At 35.1% G+C, this 14,664-nt stretch overlaps 1 protein-coding gene across 2 annotated transcripts in view; it reads right to left on the reverse strand.

The window, feature by feature from the left end:
- Window positions 1–596: 596 nt before the first annotated feature.
- Window positions 597–14,664, reverse strand: part of RAD23B (RAD23 nucleotide excision repair protein B) — a 51,353-nt gene continuing 37,285 nt past the window's right edge. For both annotated transcript variants that reach the window (XM_017876691.1, XM_017876690.1), the window contains exons 6-10: window positions 13,635–13,762; window positions 10,732–10,867; window positions 8,858–8,985; window positions 7,883–8,053; window positions 597–3,278 (exon numbers count right to left, since the gene is read on the reverse strand). In XM_017876691.1, coding sequence (XP_017732180.1) covers window positions 3,165–3,278; window positions 7,883–8,053; window positions 8,858–8,985; window positions 10,732–10,867; window positions 13,635–13,762 — 677 coding nt within the window. In that variant the 3' untranslated portion in view covers window positions 597–3,164. The remainder of the gene's footprint in view (window positions 3,279–7,882; window positions 8,054–8,857; window positions 8,986–10,731; window positions 10,868–13,634; window positions 13,763–14,664) is intronic.

A 14,664-nucleotide genomic window follows, 5' to 3' on the forward strand; every position in this document is an offset into this window, starting at 1 on the left:
TGTGTTTCAATAAAACTTTTAAGGACACTGAAATGTAAATTGAAACGCTGACATGATAAAAAAAACATATACAATTGAAACCATTTAAAAATGTAAAGATCACTCTTAGTTCATGACCACACAACAGGTATAAAAGCCAGATTTGGCTCACGAAGCTGTAGTTTGCCAGCCCTTGGCTTAGGAGGAAAAATGGGGAAAATGGACGGGGGAGGCCAACTGAACTTTATGGCTGGAGAATCCACCAGAACTGACTGGGTCAGGAACACTCATTGCCTGCAACTGCTTACTTTCAGCAGAACATTTTGTAGCAGCCTTTTGGCTGGCTGCTTCAGACAAGAAGTATGGAACAATGGAAATTTTATGCATTCCCTAAAAGACCTCACTAACCTTAACATCCCAGCAAATATCCCATCTCTTGTGTTGACTGAGAAAAGCACCAGGAGACCCAATAAAGTCAATCTAGTGCCTGGGCCTCCTATGTGATACACTCACCAATTACTGAAGTAAAAAGAAGTATCAGTGACAGAAGCATTGTCAACTTTCAATCTGATTCTATGTGACAGAATCATTTAAAAAATGAGAAGTGCAATGTTGGATGTATTGAAAATATTTTATAATCAATTCTCTAGAATCCTAGCCATCCAGTACAGGAAAAAATTATATTGGAACACTTCAGTATTTTTAAACAATGAAAAAAAATATTTGACTAGAGGATGAAATAAGAAATTTACATATACAAACTTAGGCTTCCTCACATTTCCCACAGAGCAACTAAACAAGAAAAAGATTTCAAGAAAATGACAATACACCTCAAATGCGAAATTCCAAAGTCAAATAGCTACTTACATTAAGAGATTTACCAGAACAGTTTGTAAATTAAACAATAACAGCAAAAGGCACAAAAAGCCTATTTCTTTTATGGTGTCTTGGCTGATTCTTTAAGAAGCAGATAAACAAGGTACTGTAAGGAACGATCAAAACTTGGCCTGAGCTGTCTTCCGATAATTATTAATCTTAGTATATCCAGATTTGCTGTCCAAGAACAAAAGCTCCATGCCACCTTCTGCTGTCACTTTCCAAGGAAGAGGCTGCTGTTTTTTTTTTTTTCTGTTTCCAGTTTTCACTATGCTCTGAGCAGATAGAGAATGTCATAAAATAAATGAGAGTATTCCATTATCCGACTAGAAATGCCACCTCTTTTCCCAATTCATTGCTCTGACTTGAATGATGAACGTATATACGAACTCTCATTTTATTCTCCTGAGAAATTATGCATGATCCATTATAAAACATACAGGTAATACAAAGTCCAAAAAGCCTGTCATGTTTATGGCAGTGGTGTGATCTCAGCTCACCGCAACCTTCACTTCCCGGGTTCAAGCAATTCTCATGCCTCAGCCTCCCAAGTAGCTGGGACCACAGGCATGCGCCACCATGCCTGGCTAATTTTTGTATTTTTAGTATAGATGGGGTTTCGCCATGATGGTCAGGCTGGTCTCGAACTCCTGGCCTCAAGTGATCTGCCCGCCTCGGCCTCCCAAAGTGCTGGGATTACAGACGTTAGCCACCATACCCAGCCAGTTTCATTTATTTTCATAAGAAATAGGTTATGAGTACGTGATGTACATGCTTGAAAGTCTTCACCATACTGTGCTAAAGATATTGAGAAATTATGCAGAGAGAAATCTGTGCAAATTCATCATCTTAGTATCAGATGGTTAACAAAAAAAAGGAAACAAAAAACAAAAACAACCCAAATTATTTCTTTAAATACTCTTATTTATACTCAGGAAAACAGATTTGAAAAACTGAACAAGTACACATCTGCCCCATTTATGATCAAATAACAATGCCAATGAAGGAGATTCCAAAGGAAAAACTGAGATGAAAAAATCCAAATAAAAGCCAACACTTGCTATTAAGATTTTTCTTTTAATATGCCATGAGATATCTTGATTGTATATTTTCCAAAGTACTTTCCAGCCACATCTCCCAACCCTTCCAAAAGATTTTGCCAGTCTTTCCAATGCAATAAAAGATGCTGGATTATAGTTTTCTCTACCATCTCTTTTTGAAAGCAGTATTATACTAATGACTTTAATGGTAATACACTCTTATCTAATAAAGAAACACATTTACAAATATCAGAAACCCAGTTTTGAAACATTTGCATTAATTTTGAACTGAATCAGCATTTTGTGGGTTTTTAAAAAGGCAGCAGTTTGACTCACGACTTGCTGATAAACACATTTCTGCTGAGGGAAGGGGAAAAGACAGGGAGAGTGAATGCTGCATTTCTCCATTGGCCCCGAAAGTGCTCATTTCACAAAGGGATACATCAAAAGCAAACATGCAATGGTTGTTTTAAAACTTTTACTGCAATATAACAATGAAGTAAACAGTAATTAGACACCTACCAATTTTTCCCCAAAACAAACAAACAAAAAAATGTAAACAGGAAAATAACTCTGCCTATACTTGTACAGCTTCTCAAATCATGTTAGAAGGGTGTCTCACATTCAATGATGAAGAAATGTTAAAATAGCAAGAATTATTGTCATTTCAGAAAAGGTTCCCTTTTCTCCCCTCTCACCCCAAGTATTGAACAGTTGAAAGAATGGCTTCCTTAGCACAGTAAGTTTATACGTATTTTTGAAGCAGCAAATTAACCTTTGATAATTTGGCATTTCTGTTTACAGTCGCTACAAAAATTCTTTTAATTTCACAAAGCCATTATCCAGTGTTGCCATGAAACAGAGACTGTAAATTCTAGGTAGCTAAGATTCTTTCTGAAACCAATGTTAAGTCAAAGAAATATAAAGCAGGGCATTACACTAAGTTTCTGGATCTAGTACACTAAAAAGAGTGAAACCTAAGAAAAGTTATCTATCTACTGTTTTACAGAAGAAATAAAGACCTGCAAAAGCTGATTTTTTGGTTGTATATATTTTACACACTGTGTGGAGTTGCGGCATCTGCTAATTGAAGCAGACATGCACTGTATTTATCCCTGCCCTATATCCTAGATCCCTCCCTCCCCACCCCCAACAATCTACTACCTTATACCAAGTATTGTGGATATGAGCCCAAGTCATCCCAGACAATCCAGTGAACAAGTTAGTGTAATGCACTGGTGTGAAGTGTGAGATATAAAAAAGTCCCTTTCAATCTTCATCAAAGTTCTGCTGTAGAAGAAAATTGGCAGCCAAATTCTCATTCTTCTCACAAGCAAAATATGCTTGTATCACAAGTCCTTCAGGAAATCCTAATGCCTTTAACTGGAAGAAAAAGGAAAAAAATATAAATCCAACACACCAATTATGGCACATTTAATTTTACTTACATATTACAGATTCCAGCATAGCACTAAAGACAGATCATTACTCAAAAACATACTGCAACCCAAAAAAGCTCGAGAATTTTACATGAATTCATCTCTATCTGAATATGGATTTACTGCCCAACCCAAGGGATTAGATGGAATCTAGACCCTTTCCTTTACTAATCACCTAAAAAAGTCTTTGTTTTCTAGTTAAAGCTTAAGAGATATGCAAATACTCTTTGGCCTAATTAAACATTAGTTGCTAATTGCTATGGTTTAAAAATAAATGACTCTATAGAAATGTGTAAATCAAATGGTTTTTAGTATATTAAGAGTGAAGATAAGGATGAGAGTACCTGGAGTATAGTTTAACCACCTCATCTAATTATTTGTAAATTAAAAGCAAATGTTTTATTAATTAATGCCAACTCATGTCTTTCATTTGGATCAAACATCACTCTCAATCTCCTTGCTTTATTCAACACTCCATACTAGAAAACCAGGTGACCAATTAGTAGTAATAACACATGGTACATTTTGAAGTAAAGACAGTGTTCTATTTTTATCTGCTTAACAGTCACAGCATTTTAAATGGTAATACTAGCTACTTAATTTCATTTTCCTAGTCTATTAAAAATCACTTGTAACAATACTCACTGCTTTTAAAAGCCTTTAAAAACTCAGCCAAATGTCACCCTCCTCAATTGTCTCAATCACCTTGAGTTAGATCACGTGTCCCAAACCCCCAGATGGTGAACTGGCACCACCCATTGATTGGCCTGTTAGGAACTGGGCCGCCCAAGAGGAGGTGAGCAGTGGGTGAGCAAGTGTGAAGTTTCATTACAGCCGCTCCCCATCACTTGAATTACCACCTGAGCTCCATCTCCTTTTGTATCAGTGGCGGCATTAGATTCTCATAGGAGCATGAACTGTGCATGTGAGGGATCTAGGTTCTGTGCTCCGTATGATAGCCTAACAAATGCCTGATGATGTGAGGTGAACAGTTTCAGCCCAAAACCACCACCCTGCCCCACTTCCTAACCTAACTAATGCCTGATAATCGGAGGCGGAACAGTTTCATCCCAAAACCACTGCGCCCACTCCACCTCTGTTGGTAGAAGAAAAGGTCTTCTACAAAACTAGTCCCTGGTGCCAAAAAGGTTGAGGACTGCTGTTAAGATTATATTCGGAAATGACCCTTAAAATTTGGGCAAAAATCCCAATTCATCACGAATAACTACTGATCTATGAAAGGAGAAGAAATTTAAAAATCCGTTTGTTATCTGGGTTTTATCCAGATCAGTGCTAGGACAGGTGAGGTAAAGGGTACAATCCAACTGCCTGCTTCTACAAAACACACAATTTAAAGATTCAAAGACACAATGATCAAAAAAGGTATATACCGTGCAAATGGTAACCAAAAAAGAGCTAGAATGGCTATATCAGATGAAACAGATTTAAGATAAAAATTGTTACTATAAACAAGACATTTTATGATAAAAAAGGATCAGGAAGACACAACAATTATAAACATATAGAACAGAGCCACAAAATACATAAAATAAAAACTGAGAATTAAAGGTAGAGATTGGTAATTAACAATAATAGAGAAATCTATAGCCCCACCTTCAATAATAGATAAAACAGCTAAGGAAGAAGACTTGACTACAAACTAGATCTATCAGGTATTTATAGGCCACAATAAGAACTACATTATATTCTTCTTCAGTATACATAGAACATTCTTCAGAAATACCATGTTAAGCCACAAAACGAACCTCAATAAGTTGAAAAGTATTGAAAGTATGTTCTCTGATTATAATGGAATGAATTTAGAAAAGGAGAAAATGTGGGAAATTCATAAACTTGTAGAAATTAACACAATCCTAAATAACGAATGAATTAAATTAGAAACCAAAAGGGAAATTGAAAAACATTTTGAGATTAAAGAAAGCAAAAACACAACATACTAAAACCTATGGAATGCTGCTATAGCATAAACACAGAAGGAATATTATAGCTATAAACATCTATACTAACAAAGATAGATAATAATCTAATCTTAAACTAAAACTAAACAAAGAAGATCTAAACTAAACCTAATCTAAAAAAGGAAGAACAAACTTAAAGCAAGCAAGAAGGAAATAAACATTAGAGAGACTTAAAAAAACAAACAAACAAACAAACAAAAAACAAAAAAAAAACTAGAAAACAATAGGGAAAATCAACAAAACCCAAAGTTATTTTGTCATTAAAAAAAAAAAAATCAACAAAATTAAAACCTTTAGCTAAACTGAAGGGAAAAAACAAAAATCTTAGGACTCAAATTACTAAAATCAGGAATAAATGCAGGAACATTACTACTTTAACAAAAGAAGAAATAAAATGATTATATGGAAATATGTACAACTGCATGCCAACAAATTAAGACTACTCAGATAAAATACACAAATTTCAAGTCAAAAACCATCAAAACTGACTCTAAAAGAAATAGAAAAGTAGAATAGACAACTAACAAGAGACTGAATCAGTAATCACTAAACTTCCCAAAAAGAAAAGCCCAGGCCCAGACTACTGGTGAATTCTATCAACTGTTCAAAGAATTAACACCAATTCTTAATAAATACTTCCAGAAAACAGAAGAGGAGAAAGTAATTTCCAACTCACTCTAAGAGGCCAGTATTACCCAGACACCAAATTCAAAGACATCACAAAAAAACTACAGACCAATATGACTTATGAACAGATGCAAAAATCCTCAACAAAATACAAACAGGCTAAATCCAGCAACGTATAAAAAGGATCATACGCTGTGACCAGTAAAATTTATCTCAGAAATGCAAGGTTGGTTCAACATACAAAAATCAATCAATGTAATAAAAGCATACTAAAGGACAAAAATCACGATTATCTTAATAAAAAAAAAAAAACATTTGACAAAATTCAACACCTTTTTCTGATGAACAAACTAGGAACAGAAGGGAATTTCTTCAATCTGATAAAGGGCATCCACAAAAAACCCACAGATAACATCATACTTAGTGATGAAAGACTGAATGCTTTCCCCTAAGATCAAGAACCAAACAAGGATGTTGTTGGTTCTTGCTAGTCTAATAATATACTGGAGGCTCCAGATAGGGCAATTAGACAAGACAAAGAAATAAAAGGTATCCATATTGGAAAAGAAGTAAAACTGTCTCTATCTGCAGATGATATGACCTTGTATATGGAAAATCCTAATGAACCCATGCACAAACTACTTAATGAATAAATAAGAGTTCAAGAAGGTTTTAAGATAAAAGATCAATATACACAATTAAATTGTATTTTTATATAGTTAGCAATGAACAATCTGAAAATGAAATTAAGAGAAAATCCATTTATAACAGCATCAAGAAGAATAAAATACCTAGGAATAATTTTTTAAAAGTAGCGCACAACTTCTACACTGAAAACTACAGAACACTACTGAAAGAAATTATAGAAAAACCTTATTATTAATATGGCAATACTCCACAAATTTCATCTATAGAATAAAACAATCCCTATCAAGATCCCAACCAGCATTTTTTTTTTTTTGCATGAATCAGACAAGCTGATGCTAAAATTTGTGCAAGAATGCAAAAGATCCAGAACAGCCAAAACAATCTTGAGAAACAATAATAAAATGGGAACAATGAACACTTCCCAATTTCAAAACTTACTTAGAAAGCCACACTAATATGCATTTTATCTGATTTCCATGTCAAAACACTTTGTAAGATAAGACAGGGCAAGTATTATGATTACTACAATTCCCTGTTTATAGTAAAAATGAGGGAGAAAAAGAATAACTAATCACGATATAAAAACTAGGTTACTGGAATCAGGATAGCAGAGTTTTATATATAAAACTCTGATGTTTATATGTTTAATATAAATAAAAAATAAATACAAGTAAAACTCGAAAAAATCTAGAATTGGGTATATACTTCTAAGACTTTTCTTCTTGAATTTTAACACAGCAATAAAATTATACCTTTAGTGCTTGTCCTTTGGCTTCACAGAAGACAAGATGGGGGAACAGGGTTAAGAGGAGACTATCTTTACCGCAATCCATTGGGCAATGCTCTATTTTGGCTCTGTCCATCAGAACTATCTCCAGTAAACGAAAATGTTCTACATTGGTTCTATCCAACAGTAGCCACTAACCCCATGTGACTTCTGAGCACTTGAAATGGGGCTAGTGTGACTAAGGAATTTTTTTTCTTTTTTTTGAGACAGTCTCACTCTGTTGCCCAGGCTGGAATGCAGTGACGCAATCTTGGCTCACTGCAACCTCTGCCTCCCAGGTTCAAGCAATTCTCCTGCCTCAGCCTCCCAAGTAGCTGAGATTACAGGTGCGTGCCACCACTCCCAGCTAATTTTTGTATTTTTAGTAGAGATGGGGTTTCACCATGTTGGCCAGGCTGGTTTTGAACTCCTGACCTCAGGTGATCCGCCCACCTTGGCCTCCCAAAGTGCTGGGATTACAGGCGTGAGCCCAGCCAAGAACTAACTTTTTTAAAGTTTTAAACTCACCCTTTCTATAGCTTCTTTTTCCTGAGGCGTTACTTGAATGTAGTTCATATGACCACTTCCAGCTTCTGCAATTCCTCCACTGCCACCTCCACCTCCTCCTCCTTGACCACCAGCTTCTTGAACTGGTTCATTTAACATCTGAATAAAATGCTCCTGGTGTTGGCTAATTTGCTGTGGTGATGTGAATGACAGAGAAAAATAATACATTGATATTAAGCATCTACAGGAACAGAGGAATTCTAAATATCCCTAAGAGAAAAGGCTACACTTTTGCAAACGTAGTATTTCAGTGATTCTGGATTATTCAGTCTTTGGAAGGATGTGATTTCTTGTACATTAGTAAAGAAATGCAGTACTTTTGGGCAAAGTAAACAGTGAAGAAATTCAAATTCTTAAGTGCTCTGAGCCTCCTGTGCTAAAAAACAAACAAGCAAACTACTGTGGCACTATAAGAACAGAACTTATTCTGTATACTTGCATATATTTTTACCTTCCACACTAGTGGGCACTAAAATGCTGTATAAAATTCAAAATACTTGGTGATTTGAGCATTAAAGAAGCCCCACACCTATTTTTTCTAAGAGTAAGTTGTTCCTATTGCTTAGAAGTTCCTAAGAAAAAGTAATAAGTAATAAGCTTGTGAAAAGTGATTTAAAGTTAGGCAGTTTCTTTGTTAAACAGCTTCCCAAATTCTTTAATATATTAATGTCTACTGGGAATCTCCAAGAAGGAAATATAAAATGTTTCCCAAACTTATTATTATTTGGTCAACTTAATTTAACCCAACGTCTATATCCCAACTGTTTTTTTAGTACACTTATCCAGATTACAACATTCTACTAAGTGTAGCTTGGAAGAATACATTCACCATTCTCAAATACAGAGCTGTATTTGAGGCGGGGAAGGGCCGTTCATGGACTTTTTCAAAATGTGATACACTCTAACCCACTTGTGAAACTGACACTGATTAGTCACCTGAAGTAATTGAGGATTCTCTCGACCTATCTGCTGTAGTAATGCTGGAAGCAGGGAAGGATTCTGTTGAATAATTTGTCTCATCTGTTGAAACTGAGGCTGATTCCGTAAAAATTCAAGGGGATGTCCTAAAATACACATAAACGTTTTTAAACAAAAGCAGTAAATACATATACAAAGAGTGGTTCAACAATACATTTAGACAGCAAACATATCAAGTAAAAAATGATTTGTCAGATGTAATAAATGAAGTAAATAATGATTAAATCTTCCAACCGTATCAACTTGCAAGTTTTATACAGCAAAAATTACTCCTATTAGCAAATGCAGGGAGTACAGAACGCTGACTGTAACATGAACCAAACTTGTCTATAATTGCCCTTGGCACTCAATGTTATAAAATAATCCTAGAAACTTGTCCACTACGCGTGTTCTATCAAAATAAAAAGTACTAAAATTGTTCCTGTTGCTTAAAAGTTCCTAAGAAAATATACACCACAACTAACAAAACTCACTACTTTATAAACAATGAAAACCCCTAGAAGAACACAATCTGAGCTTGAGTTCCTAGGAAATGCTAAACCAAAGTAGAGAAAGATATTTAAAGTCTGAGGTCAGGCTTGCAAATCAGGAAAAATTTTAATACAAACTTACATTAAGGAAGACTTCTGGTTATTACAATTTCAAACATTTGTGAACTACAAAAACTTCAGATAAATAAGCTGTATGGCAATCTAGTACTAATATACCTAAACTCTTCAGTCTAAAATCCATTCACAATAATAAATGTTAATAATGCCAAATAAAATATAAAATACAGAACTTGTGGCTTTTTCAGGGTGCTGGTGCTTCTCTGGTTATGCTATAGGAAACCAAAATCGTACATAAAGGAATTATGTTTTGAGATTACTAATGAAGAAAAGAGAATTTTTAGATGTATGTTGTAATTTCCTATTCAGGAAGACAATCATTCAAACTGAAATGACCACAGCACATGGGTTTTTTATTCTTCCATATATAATACTAGCTTTATAGGTGAAGGCAATGAGACTTAAAGACTATGTTACCTAATAAGTGCTGAAAGGAACAGAACCCCAAATCCAAAGCAGAGCTGTGGCCATCTCTTTCCACTCCCATGCTGAATCACAACAAAAGGCCTGTCCTCTGGAGACTGTACACAAAGCACTGAGTGACCTCTGTCAACCAGAGGTGACTATCATAATCAGAGCTAGGAAATGCATAGAAGAGTGGCCTTTTCAAGATCAACAGTTTATATTACTTTATTAATATACAGAAGAACGAACGAAGGAGAACACTGTGTAATTCCTAAGCCGACCGCAGGTTCCAGGCTCTGCTCTGTAGTCAGACCTATAGCAATGTGTGGGTATGGTCAGTACCCCAGTAAGGAGACTTCAATTCAAGCTCTGCTTTCTCCTTTAGATACAAGGTTTGAAACCTCTCAGGGTCTCATTTCCTTGGTTGTATAACTACTGAAATCCTGCTGGCTTTGAAATTACATACACTTTGTAACATTTATGGAGAGAGTTAAGAGACAAAGTGAGCAAACCATTCTGAACAGCATCAGAAAGTAACACTAAATACAAACTGGAAAGCATCTTTTCCTTAAAACAAATAAAACAGAATATGCCCTCTGACAAAACTGCAACACTGGTGTTTAATATCAGCAAGGATACCTTTTAAATCCACTTGGGAGAGTTTCTTTTGGGCCCTTCTCAAACATTAGTGAAGAGAGAACTTAATGAATCATTCAACTGCTCTGGGAATGAACCTCATTTCTGAAGTATTTCAGATTAAATCATTTTACACTAAAAATTCAGGGCCATTCCTTCTCCATCCAAAAGATTCCACTTTACCTCCAGAACTTGTTGTTGTCGTCGTTGCTGTCGTAGTTGCTGCAGCTGCAGCCACTGCTGAAGACTGAGGAGCCCCAGTACTAGCTGCTTGAGGGGGGTCAACCACAGCCTGACTTTCTCTATCTCCAGGGATTCCCTATAACAGAATTTTCAAGCTTTAAGATATCCCTTCAGGCAAAATTAAATATTATACAGAGTAAAAGATTTATAGTCTATTTAACATCTTGTCTGATTTTCAAAAGCATCAAACAGATGTCTGCTTCAACTAAAAGTAAAGGATTATTAAGCTGCATGGATTAAAATTAGATTAGAAATGACCTGGGTGCATTATAAAAAAACCCACATTGCTGTAATAATGCAAAGCAGCACTGTCCAGCAGAACTTTCCATGATGATGGAAATTTTCCGTGTTGTCCAATAAGACGCCTACCAGGCACACGTAATTGGTGTCAAATGTGAAAAATATTGATACATGTACCTTCTTAAAACTGAACATAACCAAAGGTTTTTGTGCTACCTATTACTTCAGTTGACTTTTAACTTCTTAGAAATCTTCATCAGCTGTTACTCAGTGACAAAAGGACTGAATTTGCAATCCTAGCTTAAGATAATCCAAAAGAGTTTTGATGCACATTTCACAGTTCTGAAATGACTCCTGGGGGAAAAAATATCTAATGGATACAGACCAGGTACACAGCGGTCAGGCAGGAGGATCTCCTCTACTGATCCATGGTACTGAGTAAGTGTCACTCAGAAAGTATCTCATAAATTTGACATACTTTTGAGTAAAGCGTTTCTTTGAGAAAGTGTCAAAGTATTTCATAAATATGAGCTACTCAAGTATCTCCAAAAATTTAATTTTCAAAACGCACAAAATCGATCTAAAATAAACTGAAACCATTTAGTTTTTAGGTGATGCCTTTTGTAAGCTTATAGTACTTATCTTTTAAAGTTATTAAGAACTTAAAACTGCATGTACTAAAATCTTTTGGGACACCTATTTTGATGTACATGATTGATTAAGACTTGTCATTTAAAATTTTAAAAGTCTTTATTAAGTTCTTACAGATTTTGAAAAGAAGAGAATAAAGAACCAAGTATTACAATTGAATAAGATGATAAATGCTTCCATTTCCTAATAAGCCAGAAGCCAAAAGCAACAACATATAAAGGATGAAGGTCAACACAGCAGGAAAATGGCTGCATGCATTAGATGTCACTCCAGGCATTAAAATCAATGTTTTTGAATGAGTTCATCATTTCAAACCCTTAACTTAGATGGGCAGTTATTTAAGTGCTAACAAACTATATTTAGGATCCAAAGGGTCCATCAAATTCTGTTTCATTAAACTAAAAAGTTAATCTTCATTGCTACAGATTGACCTCTATTCTCACACATGTTACATAGCCTCTTGTTAGGTAAGTGCTCAACATTTCTTCTTTCCATCCATTCACCTTATCTGTTAACTAGTAACAGTTAAAGGCAACTTTTCCCCTCCAGTCTATGAAACAAACAGCAAACACACAAAAAACATTTTAGTTATAAATTGTTTGATGAACTCATGACTCATCTATTTATTTGCATTTGATGCTATACAGCAGTTTTAGCATTTAGCAACTTTGGTAACAATGATTCTTTTTTTTTATACCTCAAAACTCCACATTCATTAGATCAAAATAACTGATACTGTTGAACTTATGCAGAATTCTAAATCAGGTGTAAATGAAAGCCTCTCCATAAAAGCTAATACTTTTATACAATCTGTTTAGGGTATGCACCCCTCACCAAACAAATTCACAACAATTATTAATTCCAGAATTCCAAACAAACTGGATAAACTGCCAGCATTTAAAGACACTACTCAAGAAGACAATGAAAAACTGAATTTAAAAAGATAAAATAATATGCTAAGAAAAGGTTTTGTGAATTTCACATCCAAATGCATGGGCAAATAAATGGTGAAGGCAGAGTACAGTTATGAGGCTTACAACTGACTCTTCTGAAACTAGCCAGCTACCTGAAAAGAAATTTTAACAGAAGTACAACTTAGACACAAAGGACAACCTAGACATAAAGGAATGGGTTAAACTGTGGATTAATTGCCAAGAGTTAACTCTAAGATACTAAAAGAGCAACTCTAAGATGGTATTTAGGGCAATTCAGACTTCGATAATACTCCAAAACACCAGACAATTATAGAATAGAAGATTTTTTTTTTTAAGTTAATTCAATTACTTTAGCCTGTGTCACATCTATAAAACTAGCAGACTTTTCATCTTAATACCAAGTGTTTCAGTCAATGTCCACAACAATCTTATTTCTCAAAAACTCCCATTACCAGTAAAAAAAGAAAACTTTATTCAAAAAATCCCTCAACTCCTACTGACTACAAAAACAAATTCAAATGCTAATGGAACCAAGTAAATAACATCATTCGTTAAATGCGTGATGTTACATTGGTAACAGTGAATCAGAGGATAATGAATTAGATTCTATGATCTAAAATATTTTCCTAAATCCTTTGCAAAAATCTGGGATCCAAAGTTGTCCAGATAAACCACAAATCTGTACTTATACGTGAAATTTCCCAGATTTTAAAAAGCTGGCAACTTATTACAGATATATACATAGTATAAGCAAAAGAATTTGGCCCAGACTCTCAAGCTTAAAATTTTTGTTCTTAATAATTCATGCACAGTGGCACCTAAAAAGCTACTACAATGCTGGACCACTATATTAAAAAAGGTTACATTTTATTAACACAAAATACAAACATACTAGAAAAAAAGCACTGTATATCATCTAGCATATATCATACAGGTGAACTGATCCTTTAAAATCTGTTTCTTTGAGATTTTGATCTTAAACAACTAGAATGGAGTAAAGTAAAACATGTTTCTCACCATTAAAAGATACTCCACTGCTCTGTCAGGGTTGTTGAAACTGGCTCTCAGGGCTGCAATTACTTGCTCTCGTTCATAGCCCATTGACATGATCTCAGTTACCATATTCTCGTAAGACTGACCCGTCACTAAAAAGGGAGGGTGGAGGGGAAAGAAAAGGAACATTTAATAAATAAGAATTCTCTATACATTTCTTGATTCATGTATACATTTCAGGCACAACTGTGCTAGGAATACAAAGATGCGTAACAGTATAAATTACAACATATATGTAGTAGGTAATGGTCCCCCAAAGATGCCCTCCGGTTTGAATCCTGGAATCTATAAATAGGCTACATGGCAAAGGGAAATTGAGGTTATAGATAAAATTAAGGTTGCTAATCAGCTAACTTTAAGATAGAGACCTGATGCTGGATTATCTAAATGGGTCCAGCATAATGACATGAATCCTTAAGAATAGTAGGAGGAGGCAGATGAGAGGGTCAGAGAAACAGGTGTGAGGAGGAGACAAAACCAGGATAAGAGATGTTAGGCTGTTGCCTTTGAAGATGGAGAAAGGGGCTACCAGCCAAGGTATGTGAACAGTCTCTAGAAACTGGACAGGATCAGGAAAAAAATTCTTCCCTGGAGTCTCCAAAAAGGAACTCCAGCTCCCTAATTTTAGTACAGTGAGCCCTGTGTTTCACTTCTAACCTACAGTACTAGAAGATAGTTAATCTGTGTTATTCTACACCATTAAGTTTGTGTTAACTTACTACAGTAGCAACAGGAAATTCATATAATACGTTTCAGAGTATAATAGAAAAATGAGGTACAAAGGTAAGGGAGAATCAGGAGGTCAAAGAAGGCAACTGATAAGAAGAGACACCGAATTCTGAAAACATGCTGGGGAAGGGATGGCATTTCAAACCATCAACTCTGATGCAACAAGTTCAGTTTCCCTTTGATACCTTATATAACTAAAACAGTGGGGAAAGAGAGGTTAGGAGCTAGAAAGTTAAAATCTTGTACACTATACAAAGTTGGTAAA

The sequence above is a fragment of the Rhinopithecus bieti genome, unplaced genomic scaffold (genome assembly GCF_001698545.2).
Source record: "Rhinopithecus bieti isolate Rb0 unplaced genomic scaffold, ASM169854v2 scaffold_9663, whole genome shotgun sequence".
Taxonomy (NCBI): domain Eukaryota; kingdom Metazoa; phylum Chordata; class Mammalia; order Primates; family Cercopithecidae; genus Rhinopithecus; species Rhinopithecus bieti.